At 44.2% G+C, this 16306-nt stretch overlaps 1 protein-coding gene across 2 annotated transcripts; it reads left to right on the top strand.

Moving 5' to 3' along the window:
- Window positions 1-1829: 1829 nt before the first annotated feature.
- On the top strand, window positions 1830-10882 carry anxa5b (annexin A5b). Of its 2 annotated transcripts, none has more exons than XM_083692745.1 (13): window positions 1830-1909; window positions 2238-2286; window positions 7154-7238; window positions 7632-7726; window positions 7883-7996; window positions 8118-8208; window positions 8293-8372; window positions 8626-8676; window positions 9287-9380; window positions 9509-9604; window positions 9760-9818; window positions 10161-10283; window positions 10450-10882. In XM_083692745.1, the coding sequence occupies exons 2-13, from the start codon at window positions 2284-2286 to the stop codon at window positions 10510-10512; spliced, it is 954 nt and encodes a 317-aa protein (XP_083548871.1). In that variant the 5' UTR covers window positions 1830-1909; window positions 2238-2283; the 3' UTR covers window positions 10513-10882. The 2 variants fall into 2 exon arrangements, with proteins under 2 accessions (XP_083548871.1, XP_083548870.1); XM_083692744.1 differs by having other exon boundaries at window positions 9760-9824.
- The last annotated feature ends 5424 nt before the right edge of the window (window positions 10883-16306 follow it).

Genomic DNA, 16306 nt, shown 5'->3' with positions numbered 1-16306 from the left:
TTTCCACCTATATGTATCCTGTGTGTGTGTGTGTGTGTGTGTGTGTGTGTGTGTGTGTGTGCGTGCCACAAATATGTATGTTTCCACAGCAGTAGTGTGGGTTTCAGTTTGATTACATTAAGAATGATGCATCCAAATGTCCAAACATCAGATTTTCTATTTTCTTCTGAGTGGTTGTGCCAAGCATAAGTTATGTTAATGCTTCAGTCCGTTGTAATAGTAAATGTTATTAATACATGTCATAAATGTGTTATAAATGTCACAGCGATTCTACCTCCTTCCGAATAATACATGTTCAGAAATAAATGTTGAGTCTTGAGTGTGAGGTTTTGGTAGGATGAGTGGAACCAGGTGCGGTGCATATAAAGGAGGCAGACGAGTAGGGAGCGATACCAAACAAAAGGATCTTTACTAGAAAGTAGAGTAACACAAGATACAGAGACTTTACTCAAAAACAAAATGGGAGAAAACAAAGTCTCTAAAACAGTACTCACAGACATACAAAGACAATGCACTTCACTCGAAAATAAAAAAGAGAGAGAACAAAACAGTCTCCAAAACAGTCATCACAAATGTTTCAATGGCTTACTTATCTCAGGTGATCGACTGGGAAGTGCGCCCCCATCCATTGAGTAACTAAACAGTGGTCTACACTCACCGGCCACTTTATTAGGTACACCTTGCTAGTACCGGGTTGGACCCCCTTTTGCCTTCAGAACTGCCTTAATTCTTTGTGGCATAGATTCAACAAGGTGCTGGAAACATTCCTCAGAGATTTTGGTCCATATTGACATGATAGCATCACGCAGTTGCTGCAGATTTGTCGGCTGCACATCCATGACGCGAATCTCCCGTTTCACCACATCCCAAAGGTGCTGTATTGGATTGAGATCTGGTGACTGTGGAGGCCATTGGAGTACAGTGAACTCATTGTCATGTTCAAGAAACCAGTTTGAGATGATGTGAGCTTTGTAACATGGTGCGTTATTCTGCTGGAAGTAGCCATCAGAAGATGGGTACACTGTGGTCATAAAGGGATGGACATGGTCAGCAATACCAGGTAGGCTGTGGCGTTTAAACAATGCTCAATTGGTACTAAGGGGCCCAAAATGTGCCAAGAAAATATCCCCCACACCATTCCACCACCAACCTTTGAGTTACTGTTGCCTTTCTATCATCTCGAACCAGTCTGGCCATTCTCCTCTGACCTCTGGCATCAACAAGGGATTTTCGCCCAGAGAACTGCTGCTCACTGGATATTTTCTCTTTTTCTGACCATTCTCTGTAAACCCTAGAGATGGTTGTGCATGAAAATCCCAGTAGATCAGCAGTTTCTGAAATACTCAGACCAGCCTGTCTGGTACCAACAACCATGCCACATTCAAAGTCACTCAAATCACCTTTCTACCGCATTCTGATGCTCGGTTTGAGCAGGTCATCTTGACCATGTCTACATGCCTAAATGCATTGAGTTGCTGCCATGTGATAGGCTGATTAGATATTTGCGGTTAAGTTCAAGCAGTTGAATAGGTGTACCTAATAAAGTGGCCGTTGAGTGTATGTGTGGTGATTGATTTTCAAGATCATTCATTTGACTAGAATGACTGGCATTTATCCAGAAGGCAAGGCCACTATCACAAACGATTAACTTATTGATTATTAATCAGTGATTAAATAACGAGTTAAACATTAACAATGCACTTTGATCCGCAAACGAAAACAATCGTAATCAAAAACGCCATTTCCCAGACTGCTGTGTGTGGAGCTTTGCGCGAGGTGGTTAGTCATCTGGGTGTGGTTCCATACGCACAGCGGAGTTTATAGTTTCAGGCCCAACCCCCGGTTCTCCTGTCTTTTCCTTTCACTGCGAGCCCGGTGCCGTGTCAGAACAACCCAAACTTGTCCTCCGGTAAGTTAATGCCAGACTTGTTGAACTTACAATTTATATTATTATTATTATTCCAACATTGTTTATATTTCACTCAGGTGATGTAGTACTGTACCTGTGCAAATATTAGGTATCTACACGGATGCGGTGAGCTTGGACAGGATTCTGGCAGAGCGGCGCATATAGGACTGCAGTGTAGTCTAGCAAAAGTTCCACTTAAGTAGTGCAGAATAAGGCAAATTTAACTTCATTCTTATTTCCTGACTTTAAACAATAGTTTGTAAAGTGGAAACTTTATGACGCCATTTTAATCCAGTTGTTTTATGGGGTTTTTTTCTCTCTCGTACAGACGACGCATCTTTCCTTATTGAATAAAACCGAGGTCGACTGTCAAGATGGTAAGATAACTTTGCTCCGTTTTTGTTTTTAAAAACTGATGATGTAATGAAAAAATAACTTAAAGTGAAAGAGTGCAATATGATTCCGTTATTTATGCAAATGTTTTTTGACAATGACTTTTCACTTTGACAGCCTATCCGAAACCCTATCCACGGCAACGCCCATTGTCCTCCCTATGAAATAGTCATTAGCCTGGCTTTTATTTCAGAACAATAGGCAGTGTTGAAAATACAAATAATTAATTCCGTTAATTATGCAATATCTTGCAATGAAACAATGACAAAACTATGAAACCAACTTTTACTAACTGTACGCGTAGAAGTTGTGAACCAATTCTTTGAATTATATAATCTACTGCAAATCTGTTGTCATGTTTTACTGTTAAAAACAGCTGTTGTTTTTGAGGAACCTACTTCTCAGTTTATGGCCTTTTGTGTGTGTGTAGAAATTTATTTTAATCGGCAGTTTAGTTTTGGTGAAGTTCAGTGTATGACTCATACATGTGGGCTTTACTCCATCCAGGGTGGGTCCCCCTCTCTCTCTCCCTCTCTCTCTTCCGTTTCTGGAAGACGTTTTCTGACTTAGTAGTGGAAACAGATGGATCTCTCTCTCTCTCTCTCTCTCCCCCCATCTCCTGGTCAGACAGGCAGGGTGGGGTCAACAGACTGAACACAGAGGAGAGCCAATAAACAGGGCAATTTTGCATTTGTTTAGTTTTGTAATTATTCAAATGTATCGCCCTGGTAACTAATATCACGTCCACCCTGCCTGAGACAGTCAGAGAGCTGTGGTTTAGACTGGAACTCTAAAACATCAGTTGACTGTAAACGGTTTTATCTGAAGCATAAACTAGCCAGCGGAGTCTTGCCAGGAGTTGTCCTCTGGTCCAGATCTACGATCAGCTGACTCTCCCTTTATGTGAACCTCAAACAGAAGGGGAACAACCACAAAACTGACCTTAGAACAGTATTAAAGGGACTATTTCCTCATATTGTTGATGAAGGAAGCTTGGCTGAGTGGATTGTTCTCCGTGGCAACGGCTAGGCCAATAAATGTATGTGGGGATCAAGAGATAAGGGCTGTCTGTACCAGGGGAACATAGATACAGCAAGTAGAACAGACTCAAGGCTCTGATTTATGTGGATGGCTTCTTTATGTATCCTGTCTCTGTGTGGTGGTCTAGCCAAGCTTGTTGTCGCATTCTACACTCCCACTGTCTCTTTCATCACCTGTTTCATCTCTCTCTCTCTCACAGACACATACTCTGTCCCTCTGTGTCAATCTCTCTCTCGCTCTCTCCTCTGCCCCCCCCCCTGTCTGAATGTGTCTCTCTGGACACAAAGAGAGGAGAGGGGCCCAGCATAGCTAGAATGTTTGCATTAGGACTGAGCTGACTCAGGGCCTATAGGGTCAGCTGGGGCTCGGGGTTGGGTAAAATATCGCAGTGTGTGTGTGTGTGTGTGTGTGTGTGTGTTGCATTGTGTGTTGTGCTGTTTTTTTTGTCATTCCTGGTTGATTGACTCCTCTACACCTCTTGTGTTCTCCTGTTTGTCTCACAAGCCACCAGTGCCTTGATTAGATCTCAGTCAGCTCGTGATGCTGTGTGTGTGTGTGTGTGTGTGTGTGTGTGTGTGTGTGTGTGTGTGTGTGTGTGTGTGTGTGTGTGTGTGAGAGAGAGAGAGTCGGGAGGCGGATGTTTTCTTGGCATTCCTCACACTGACAGACAGCACCCTGGTTGTTATAGCGACTTGTTTTGGGCATTCCAAATTTCCAGAGTCAGAATTCTGTTCTGCCCACCATTCCAAAGACATTCCCGTGGTTTTCCTCTTTAAATAATGTAGCCAAGAGAGAATGTGGTCATCAAACTCAGTCTACATGTTGTGCTGGCTAATCAGTCTATTGAAACGTTTAAACAGTAACAAGTCACTCAAACATTATTACAATGTTATCACAGTATCGAATTCAAAGTTAGCCCCTCTCTCAGGTGAGGGTGTTTGCTTAGGAGCATGAGTGAGTGTACCTGTATTGATTCTGATGCATGTGGAATGATTGTCCAGGGACTGTGTAACTTTGAGTGTGTGCGTGTGCGTGTGTTGGTGAACAAGATGCCCTAATTAGGTTATACTGAAAGCTGTGTGTGTGTGTGTGTGTGTGTGTGTGTGTTTGTGTGTGTGTGTGTGTAGACAGATAATGAGATTGTGCTGAAACTAAAATGGTGTGTCACCATGGGGTGTGTTGATGAGCCTGTTCACCCATGAGACCAGAGAGCTCATTAATTCTCTACCTTCACCAGTGTCTCTCTGCTAACAGCTAAACACCGTGCTAGCTAATCCCCATCACAACACTGCACAAAGCAGTTAGCTAACACACTCCTCTCCTTAGCCACATCATCACGTCACTACTGGATACAGCCATGTACAGGTACTATAGGTAGAGCATAGAAATAGAATAATAGAATAAAGTGATCGAATAGAATGATAATATTCTATTTCTAAAGCCTTACAAAAGGGTCTTATCTATAATTCTATGTTACATCAGCTAGCATGCAGTCCTCTCCTTCGCCACAACATGACATGTTTCCTCTGGATAGTGAACCCGGTAACGGTGAGCCTGGTTACAGTTAAATACAGTTCTAGTAAATCTACAACACAGCACAGTATTTATAGCACTACTATATCAGACAGTGAGTAGCTACCGGATACAGCCATGGGTGTAACAGGTGGTGCCAAGCACACCTTATTACAGGGTCTTATCTATAAATATAACCTAGACATGTATATATTCATATATAACACACATTACAAGGTCTATGATCAAATATATGAGCATATGTTGCCACCGGATACAGCACTGGGTATCCAGAGGCTCTCTTTCTACTTTCCTTTACGATGTTTATTCAACAGAAAGAAGAGACAGTACACACACACACACACACACACACACACAATAGGGGGTGTTATCACATTATCATTATGAAATGTCAACATTCAAGAACATTAATAATATTTTCCAGTCAATCACAGCCAGAGTGTCATGTTTTTGACATCTCATAAACGTGGCTGAGTCACTAACCCTGGTCCTGGATCTATTGGGTGAGTAGGTTTTAGTTCCAACCCGGCATGAACACCTGACACAGCTAATCAACAAATGATGGTCTCTGGACCCCATCCCCACCACCTTTATTAAGACTTTAGTACTAAATAACTTCAGGCCAATTTCAAACCTTTCCTTTTTAAGTAAAATTCTTGAGAAACTAGTATTCAGACAGCTAAATGATTACCTTCATTTCAGCGGTACACTTGAGAAATTTCAATCTGTTTTTTTGTCCCCACCATAGTACTGAGACAGCACTAGTTAAGATCGTAAATGACTTAAGAATGAATATGGATGACAATAAACTCACAATATTAGTACTCTTAGATTTAAGCGCTGCATTTGATCCAGTTGATCATGACACCCTTACTAACAGATTACAAAATTGTGTTGGTCTCTCTGGCTCCGTTTTAGACTGGTTTAGGACTTATCTGTCCGGCAGAGCTTTTTCGGTCTCCCTTGGTGAACACTCCTCAGCTAACACTAGCATAACGTGTGGGGTCCCTCAAGGCTCCATTTTGGGACCTGTGTTGTTCAGTCTCTATATGCTGCCTCTAGGAAACATTATCAGAGAACATGGAATTAATTTTCATAGCTATGCCGATGACACACAACTGTACATTTCTTTATCACCCAATGACATCAGCCCTATTGATAAACTAGTTCAGTGCATTCATCATATCAACTCGTGGATGTCCCATCATTTCCTGCAATTAAACAAAGATAAGACGGAGGTCTTAATCATCGGAACAAAGGTCGAATGAGAGAAACTATGAACTAGCACAAAACACCAAGCCCCTCGCAAAAAATCTTGGCGTACTTCTAGACCCTGATTTGAATTTTGAATCACACATCAGTAATATCACTAAAAACGCTTTTTATCACCTTAGAAATATTGCCAAAGTGCAACCATTTCTCTCCCAGGCAGATACTGAGAGACTTATGCATGCATTTATCACTAACAGGTTAGATTACGGCAATGCTCTCTTCTCTGGTCTTCCTAAAAAAGCTATAAACAAGCTACAGATCATTCAGAATGCAGCAGCACGTGTATTGACCAAGATCAGACGAAGAACACACATCTCAACTGTCTTAAAGTCTCTTCATTGGCTGCCTGTCAGTTTTAGAATTGATTTCAAGAACCTTTTACTGGTATTCAAAATCACTAAATGGTCTAGCGCCTGAATACCTGTCAGATATGCCTTCAGTTTACAGTCCATCGAGACCTCTCAGGTCCTCTGACACTGGTCTTTTAGTCATACCCGGGGCGAGGACAAAGAAATACGGGGAGGCAGCTTTTAGTGTCTATGGTCCTCGCTTCTGGAATAACCAACCTCATGAGCTTAGGGTGTCACAATTTTCACTTTTAAAAGAAACCTCAAGACACACCTTTTTAGCTTAGTTTTCTCTTAACCCATTTGCACTTCTATTTTTGTTTTCTTTTTATTTACCATTATTTACTCTTAATCCATTATTATTTCTATTTCTATTCTATATGTATGTATGTATGTATGTATGTATGTATGTTCTGTACTTATGTATTTTCAATTTTATTACTGTTAAGCACCTTGTATTGCAATTTTGTATGAAAGGCGCTGTATAAATAAAGCTTGATTGACTGACTGATTGGACCATGATCAGTTGAATCAGGCACTCCACAGCTCTCCAGGACTGTCATAAACTGCACTCCACAGCTCTCCAGGACTGCCATAATAGAATGCCATAAACTGCACTACTCACAATCCTCCTCTCGCCTTTCCTTTTCTCTGATAGGCCAGCAAAGGCAGCGTGAAAGCCAGCAGAAACTTCAATGGCAACGAGGATGCGGAGACACTGTACAAGGCAATGAAAGGGCTGGGTGAGTGTGTTTATGTGTGTGTGTGTGTGTGTGCATGGGTGTGTGCGTATATATATTGGTGTGTATGTGCGTGTGTTGGTGTGCGTGTGTTATTGTTTGTGTGTGCGTGTGCGTGTGTGTATATAATTTGTTGTAAGGGATGTGTTGACAGAGAGTGTTTCTCAATGGAATGTTCTGACAGGACCTGAGAGAGGACAGTTATCAATGAATCATGACTGCTCTCTCTAAGGAGTCCCAGACAGCTGTTGACTCACATTTTTCTGTCACGAATCATTACCTTAGTGTTCCGGAAAAAAACATAAATCTCCATTCAGTTTTTTATATATATATTTCATAACTATGGTAGTGGTCGCCGTAGGGACAGATGAGTAATCCTTATTGTTGTTACCGTAGGGACGGATGAGGACTCCATCCTGCAGCTGTTGACCGCTCGCAGCAACGGCCAGAGACAGCAGATCAAAGCTGCCTACAAGACCCTGCATGGCAAGGTTAGACGGCAACCACAACCACAACCACAACGTCTTACATGTCACATTTCCGCCACAACAACTATTATACAACCACAAGACCCTGCATGGCCAGGTTAGAGGTTAGACCGCAACGCAACCAACACATAATATCTCTCTCTCTCTCTCTCTCTCCAGGATTTGGTAGGTGATCTGAAGGGTGAACTTGGGGGAAAGTTTGAGACACTCATCGTGGGTCTGATGACTGCGCCCATCTCCTATGATGTGACATTACTCCGCGACGCCATCAAGGTAGGTAGAACGAAATAAACGTAGATGGATGGATTGACAGACAGACAGATAGAAATAAGTAAATAGAGAGATAGATAGATAGATAGAGACAGAAGCTGTAACATTGCCCTCTGACCTCTAGGGGGCGGGGACAGATGAGAAGGTGTTGGTGGAGGTCCTGGCCTCCAGAACAGGCCAGCAGATCAAGGAAATCATCGCTGCTTACAAACAGGGTAACACACACACACACACACGCACAATTTTCCTCTGTGATGTTGATGTATTCTAGAGTATGACGATCACTCTGTGTGTTCTAGAGTACGATGATGACCTGGAGGAGGATGTAACAGGGGACACGTCCGGGCACTTCCAGAGGCTGCTGGTCATCCTGCTCCAGGTGAGGGGTCAAGGGGTCAAAGGTCAGGGGGTGACCCCTCTCACCTTCTGCTTCTCGAAGCTTCATATCAGTACCAAATACATTTCTAAAGAAACTTCCTCTCCTCCTCACTTCTCCTTCGTCTTCCCAGACCAGATAACACAGGACAGGTGAAAGCAACATGGTGGTCCATTCTAGGTATTTCACCCCAGTGCAGATGAAAGATGCCAGTCTAGATGTGTCTGACATAGATCTGTCTTCTGTCTTCTCCTAGGCCAGCAGGCAGCAGGGAGTACAGGAGGGGACCGTAGAGAGTGACGCACAGGTAAGACTGCGTGTGTGTGTGTGTGTGTGTGTGTGTGTGTGTGTGTGTGTGTGAGTAAGTGATGATCAGCCTACCAGCGAAATATGTGAGTAATGTGATCATTCTACTCCATCAAAGACTTCTTTGTGTTTTATTTTGCTCCAGGGTATGTGTGTGACAATCACGTGTGTGGTTATAAAATGAAGGATAAAGAGTAAAATACAACAATCTGTGTGTGTGTGTGTCTGTTGGAAAGAGAGATTGTGGATGATTGTGTAAGAGAGAAACTGTTTCACCATACTGAGTGAGAGAATCTGATAAAAGGTTTCTACCTATTGGTGGAAATGTGTAAGTGCAGCTTCACCCTTGTGAGGGGGCGGCGGTGTAACGCCCTCTAGTGGTGAAAGAATGTACAAGCACTTTACTGGACAGTGTTTTTCTCTGACATGATACAGGGAATTAAAAGGGATAGTTCACTCTTTTTAAAGGTTTGACCTACTGTGTTGTCAGCTCATTAAATCCAACTTCAAAAAGGGTTAACTATCCATTTTAACAACAGAGGTGACTTCAAAAAGAGGGAGTTCGAAGAAGACAGTTGTGTGTTTTAACAGTTGTGTGTGTTTGGTGTCAGGCCCTGTTCGCGGCAGGGGAGAAGAAGTTCGGCACTGACGAACAGCAGTTCATCACCATCCTGGGAAACAGGAGCTCCGCACACCTGAAGAGAGGTGTGTGTGTGGTGTGCGAGAGTGAGCGAGACAGAAAGAAAGAGAGATATGTTTGTGTTATGGCGCTGACAGGGAGAGAACACACACACACACACACTCACTCTGTAAGGCTGTGTGTGTGTTTTCAGTGTTCGATGCCTACATGAAGCTGGCAGGGTACGAGATGGAGGAGAGCGTTAAGAGGGAGACATCAGGAAGCCTGCAAGACCTACTGCTAGCCGTTGGTATGATACACACACACACACACACACACGATGATGATTTACACAGCTTGATATTAATACCTATCAAACAGTATTCATTTTGATGAATACTCAATACACAAATGATGATGATGATGATGATTTACACACACTCTCTCTCTCTCTCTCTCCCGTAGTGAAGTGTGCTAGGAGTGTGCCAGCCTACTTTGCTGAGACCTTATACTATGCTATGAAGGTATTGGTAAGAGCTCCGTCTACTGGAGCATTAAAGTAATGTCTGTGACAAAAAAACGAAAATACAGAAGACCATCTTTGTAAACTAACATACATTGAATGTATTCTACTGAGAGATTGACAGCTATGAAATGCTGTGTGTGTGTGTGTGTGTGTGTGTGTGTGTGTATGTATATATGTGTCAGTGTGTGCATGCATTTGTGTGTGTGTGTATGTGTGTGCGTGTATGTGTGTGCAAGTGCATGTGTGCATGCGTGGGTAGGTTCATGTGTGTGTGTGTGTGTGTGTGTGTGTGTGTGTGTATGTGTATAGTGATAGTGACAGTGAGGTGTGTGTCTCCCAGGGGGGCGGAACTGATGACCAGACCCTGATCAGAGTGATGGTGTCTCGTAGTGAGGTGGACATGCTGGACATCAGAGCTGAGTTCAGGAGGATGTTCGCCTGCTCCCTGCACTCCATGATCCTGGTAACCCCCTTACACACACACACACACACACACACACACACACACACACACACACACACACACACACACACACACCATCTATGATACAGGTGCTGCTTCGCAAGATACACTGATCATATTCAGTTCTAAATTAGTGTGTGTGTGTGTGTGTGTGTGTGTATTACAGGGTGACACCTCTGGTGACTACCGCAAGGCTCTCCTCCTACTCTGCGGCGGTGATGACGCATAACCACAACGATAACCCTACCAGGGCGGGACATGAAGAGACCCCTGCTCTTAGTGGTCTTAGAGCTGTCAATCACTCACTGAGTCATAGACAAGCCAATAGAAAAGCTTGATTTGCCAAAGCACACATTGGCGTTTGGCTGTGACTGAGTGAGCGAGTGATTGTGGGTCTATAAGGGCTTTATCTTCTAACCCTTGTGTATATCCAAGGTAGCTAACCCAGAGTGTTCAATTACATAAGAATGCAGCTTTCTTGATTAATGTCATGTTAATGCTATCAGTCATTTTTAATCAACATATCAGAAGATGATTGTTTTTATACGTTTGCTGTTTGTAAGGCAACACCAAAGACCAATAAAGAGCAATAATTCATGTTTCAATCAATGATGTCTATAACTACATGCGTGTCTATTGTGTTTGAATATATATATATGTGTGTGTGTGTGCGCGTTTGTGTATGTGTGTGTAATGAGGTGTAATGTCCACTGGATGGAGCTAGAGCAGCACTAGTGGAACACATAGACCCCCAACCCTGTGCCATAGCTCTGGGTATGGATCATAGATGATGATAATAATGAAGATGATAATAATAATAATAATCATAATTATTCATATGTTAGTAATATCAAGATCATTAGATTAGACCTGCATATCATAGGTATGAATGATACCTACATAATCCATTTAATTCATTCATCATTCTTTCATTTTACCAAGGAGCTAAAAGACACAGCATGATTTCCTTCTAAACTGCCAAAAGAAAGAAAAACACCAATAGTGCACAAAGTATGATAGTATACAAAGTTGTGACTGTGAGGTGTTGAACTGAGCTTGGAAACACAGTTGGGAAGGTGAGTTACGGGAAACAGATGATGTCATTGTTATCTAGGGTGTTACCCGATAATGATATTTTACCTGCCTTTGGTGTGTGTCTTTGTGTCTGTGTGCGTGCGTGCGTGCGTGCGTGCGTGCGTGCGTGCGTGCGTGTGACTATAGACAGGCGTGTTTCAGCAGGATTAAGCTCAGGTTTATGTTAAGGTCAGTAGGATTTCCGCTAGGTGAGTGTGTATTTCAATGATCAAAGGAGAGATTATAACACTGTGCACACACAAACACACATCCACACACCCACACACACACACACACACCTGTAGAACACTCTGTACCGACAGCGATATCGTAGGTGGTGACAACAACCCATGTATGTCCATCAAGCCACATCTGTGTGTGTGTGTGTGTGTGTGTGTGTGTGTTCCATGCACATTAATCAGGCTAGAGATCTCACACGCAAAGTTAAGCCTGTCATTGTAGTGATCCTGCATGCTGTCTGCAGGTGTAGGCTGTTCAAGTGAAAGCCTCTGTGTGTGTCTCCTGTAGCAGGTGTATCAGAGGTGGTTTGGAGTCACACTCTTGTGATGAGTAGCCCTGCTTGAGACTTGAAAAGGCCACATGTACTGTAGCCCTTGAACTACAAGCTTGTCCTCTAGATTTAATGGTATATGGTAAAAGTCCCCATTTCCAGCCCCACTGGTCACTATAGACAATGAACTACAATTGCATCTTTTATGGATCATGTCATGTGATGGCTTGGATAGTGTGTTTGGGTGGGTGGGTGGGTGTGTTTGTGTGTGTGTGTGTGTGTGTTGGGCGGGAGAGGTGGGCGTGTCGCAGCATATATAAATGCCATATGTGTGTGTGTGTGATGATAATGGGAGGGGGGGGGGGGTCACTTCAGGTCCTGTTACTGTAAGCCATGTCTCCGAACCGTCTATGTTGTTGTTGTTGCCGGGGCAGTTGCCATTGATTGGTGCCATGGTAACAGTGAGCCAATGGTAGGGGCCGAATGGCAGGGTGTGGGGTCAGGCCACCTCGAGCCACAGAAAGAACAATACCTCTGACTCCTCCCACTCACCGCTCTCAGTGTTTGTGTGTGTCCGTGTGTGTGTGCGCGCGTGTGTGTATGTGTGTGCGTGTGTATGGGGGAAGGGAGTTGAGGATTGAAGGGGTGAGGAAATGTTAAGGGATGGAGCATGGATTTGAACCTGACAAACAGGACAAAACATTGACAAAGTATCATTCATGGTCCTTTCTCTGTCTTACAACCAGCACACCCTCCATTTCTCTAAGTACATCGATATTCAAATTAGCCTGGTACTGAACTAAGAGTCGGCCACCAGTGGCCACCACACCAAGATGGTCAAAGCCTGGTGGTGACCGTCAACAGATGTGCCAAGGTGAAAACCTGGCCTGGTATGCAACACTGTCAGAAATTGTTTTTCCATTCATTCACACCTCATGTTGATACTTGTGGAGGTTGAGACCTGGGGCCTCTAATGGGGTTGTGATCTCTGAGTTGTAGGTGTAGGTGTGTGTGTGTGTGTGTGTGTGTGTGTGTGTGTGTGTGTTTGTGCATGCATGTTATGCGAGGAAGACACGGACATCTCCTCTCTTAATGGGAGAGACATGATGAGGCTTGCATCTCTTGGGTGCTTTGATCCTAGATAAAAGGAGAGAACGATAGAAAGGGACAGAGAGAGAAAGAAAAAGAAAGAAAAAGAGTGTGTGTGGGTGTTATTTCAGCACAGTTCAAGGAATAGGAAAGAGTAGTCATTTGAGTGCTTTTGGGAATCTGGAATGCCATTGAATTACCACCTGTGTGTATTTGTGTATGGAAAATGTGCCTAAAGACTGGTCAAAGTGAAGCATCTATCCTAAGGGAGGAGGATGCTTTGGCCCTGTGTCAATGGTGTCCACTTGCTTCCTTCCCTTGTGTCCTTTCCTCAGTGGTAAAAAGCTGTGTGGTGTGGATGCCTACCTCGTCCACTCAATGGGAGGGAAGGAACGGAGGCAAGGTGAGGAAGTCATATAGTAGAGAAGACACATGCACATTCTCTCTGTTTCCAAGCTTGAAACACGGAGAAGCTTACCCTGAACCACACGCACCCTAAAATATTATCCTAAACGCAAACCTCTATACCCTTAACCCCAAACTCTTGACCCTAGCCATTTTCCCTAAAACCCAAAACACCTCAAACTCTTACCCTATAACCTCTTACCATAAACCCAAACACCCAAACTATTATCCTAACCCCAGAACCATTACCCTCAAACCCAAACACTCACAAACTCTTACCCTGAACCCTAAAACCCTCAGACCGTTTCATAACCCTGAGTAAGGAAACACCTATCACAGGCAAGCGGCAGAATCAGGAGATGATGTTTTTGACGTTATGATTGGCTGTGGAATGTCATGATGAGTGGTTTCCTCCTATCAGAACTTCCCATGGCAATCTCTCTTTCTCTCACTCTCTCTGCCAGTGTGGCTGAAACAAGCCTGTGGTTTGGATGCCTACGTGTGTGTGCGTGTGTGTGTGTGTGTGTGTGTGTGTGCATGACAACCTGATACAGCCCAGAGCTGGCACTGCCTGCCAGAACATTCCACAGCAAACTGCCTGCTAATGATATGGAATCTGGAGATTATAGCTGCCTACAGTACCCACACATCCATCCACACATACATCCATCCACACACACACACACACACACACACACACACACACACACACACACACACACACACACACACACACACACACACACACACACACACACACACACACACACACACACACACACACACACACACACACACACACAGGGTAAATGTGTGTTACCACTCCTAAGTGATGCATAAACTTATCATATATCATTTCATTGGGTGTTGTTGGACAACCATATCTAAACTTATTTACAGAGTAGATTAACAGTATCAGTTTATCTTCACTGCTTCTATGGAAGTGACAGAAGAGGAGAGAAAGACTGATGTAAAACACATTCCTTTAAGGCCTCTACATGCTTCTGCGTCACTTGTGCAACTAGTATGCGGTTTGCGCTGCGCAACACTGTCGCAAGCACTCTGTAATTCACACTTCTGCGTCGCCTGCGCGCAGTGGTGTTAGGGTAGCAGAAGTCAGACTGTTCTGTAGGCTAGTTAGGCTAGCTAACCTAGCTAGCTAGTTAGCTACCTAGCTAGCTAGTAAACAAAGACTGGCTGTATTTACCTCCAGATGGTTTGTCTTGGTCTCTCAGTGCTTTATGAAGACCTCCAGCCAGGAGAGCATAACGAGGAAGGTGTGCTTTGTTTGACTCCCAGCCTCAGCTCCACTTGCCTTTGTTTTCTTCAGCTTTCTTTTCATTTGCACAAACTTCTCCCAAATCTTCTTCCAGTCCTGAACTATTTCAGCTCCGCCTCCATTCCCTAACCAACCAATCAATGGTGTGAAACATCTACCTGGCCGGTTGTTTGTCGAGAAATCAAGAGAGAGGTGCGCGACCACCTGTGCAACCTCCTCTGCAAAAGGTCGCGAACCTACGCAGACCCCAGGTTGCGTTGTTGCATTGTTGTCCATGAAGCATGAATCGGCCTTTAGGTGTGTGTGTGTCTTTGTGTTCGTTAAAAAAAGTCCCTTGCACCCCCCATTTACACACACACACACACACACACACACACACACACACACACACACACACACACACACACACACACTCCTGGGCTGTGTATGATCTTGCCTGGGGACTGTGGGTGGCAGGGGGAGATTAGAGAGCAGGGGGATGGAATGTGACAGACTGATTTAACCCCTCAACACTGGCAGGGGGTGGGGGGCCTAGGAGAGAGTGTGTGTGTGTGTGTGTGTGTGTGTGTGTGTGTGTGTGTATGTGAGAGAGAGAGAGAGTAACTCTTCCTTTGGAGTGAGTGGTCATCCTTTGTTGTATTCAACTCTGTATGCCTGCAGAGTAGAAACTAAAGTGTTCCTACAACCGATCACTGACACTATCATCAGTAGTATCTCCAAACACACACAGACACACGTGCGCGCACGCACGCACGCACGCACGCACGCACGCACAGTGTCATACCCATACTGCTCACACCAACCCAACCAAGAGGTATACACAAGAAGCACAGTCAGTGAAGGACCAGGGGAGGCTGGTGGAGGTGGATGACCCAGACATATACCATTAAACCAAGAGGACCAGCTCATGTCATTCAAGGGCCTCATTAGGCCTTTCAAGTGTCAGGCTGGGCTACTCATCACAAGAGTGTGACTCCAAACCACTCGCTTCAGGAGACACAGCGGTGTCAAACACGTGTGGAACAAATCCGGGGGAGTGTAGATGGATTACAAACGTTTCCTCTCTCCACTTTGACCTTTAGCCTTTAACCCTGCTCGAACAACTTCCTTCCTGACCGACTGACTGATGGGAGAGACACCCCCTCCCACCCCCACCCAGGTCTGCAAAACATCCCTATAGAATATCTCTCTCTCTCTCTCTCTCTCTCTCTCTCTCTCTCTGTTATAAAACAGCTGGTCGCTGTCTCTGGAAAAGCAATTAGAGGCCGTTGGATACCGGAGACATACCCTCACATCTGGCGCTAGAGTGTGTGTGTGTGTGTTGTATAATATGTTCTTCCTGCTACCTGATATCCAGATTTTCTCACCTCAATGACCTTACCCAAGTGCTGACCTGCACTCACACACACACACACACACACACACAGACACAGACACACAGACACACACACACACACACACACACACACACACATCTGTTACACCATCTCCTCCTCTCTTACAGGAACTGTAATATATCCTATGGCGTGACTAAAGGAGGGAGGGGGAGAGAGAGAGAGAGAGAGAGAGAGAGAGGGGGGGGGGGGGGTGTTAGACTGGGGATAAGACATTCATTGTTGCTGTAATACCTTCAAAAGACGTGCCCTACTGTTGGTACATAGATAT

This window comes from Argentina silus (genome assembly GCF_951799395.1).
Source record: "Argentina silus genome assembly, chromosome: 21".
Lineage (NCBI taxonomy): Eukaryota > Metazoa > Chordata > Actinopteri > Argentiniformes > Argentinidae > Argentina > Argentina silus.
The sequence above is the reverse complement of the archived record's forward strand: the minus strand, read 5'-3'. Positions and strand labels throughout refer to the sequence as shown.

What these genes read in the sequence shown, in the direction of transcription:
- anxa5b (XM_083692744.1), top strand. An exon ending in ACAAGACCCTGCATGGCAAG is followed by an intron (nt 7,727 to 7,882) that starts GTTAGACGGCAA and finishes CTCTCTCTCCAG; the next exon opens with GATTTGGTAGGTGATCTGAA. An exon ending in CATCGCTGCTTACAAACAGG is followed by an intron (nt 8,209 to 8,292) that starts GTAACACACACA and finishes TGTGTGTTCTAG; the next exon opens with AGTACGATGATGACCTGGAG.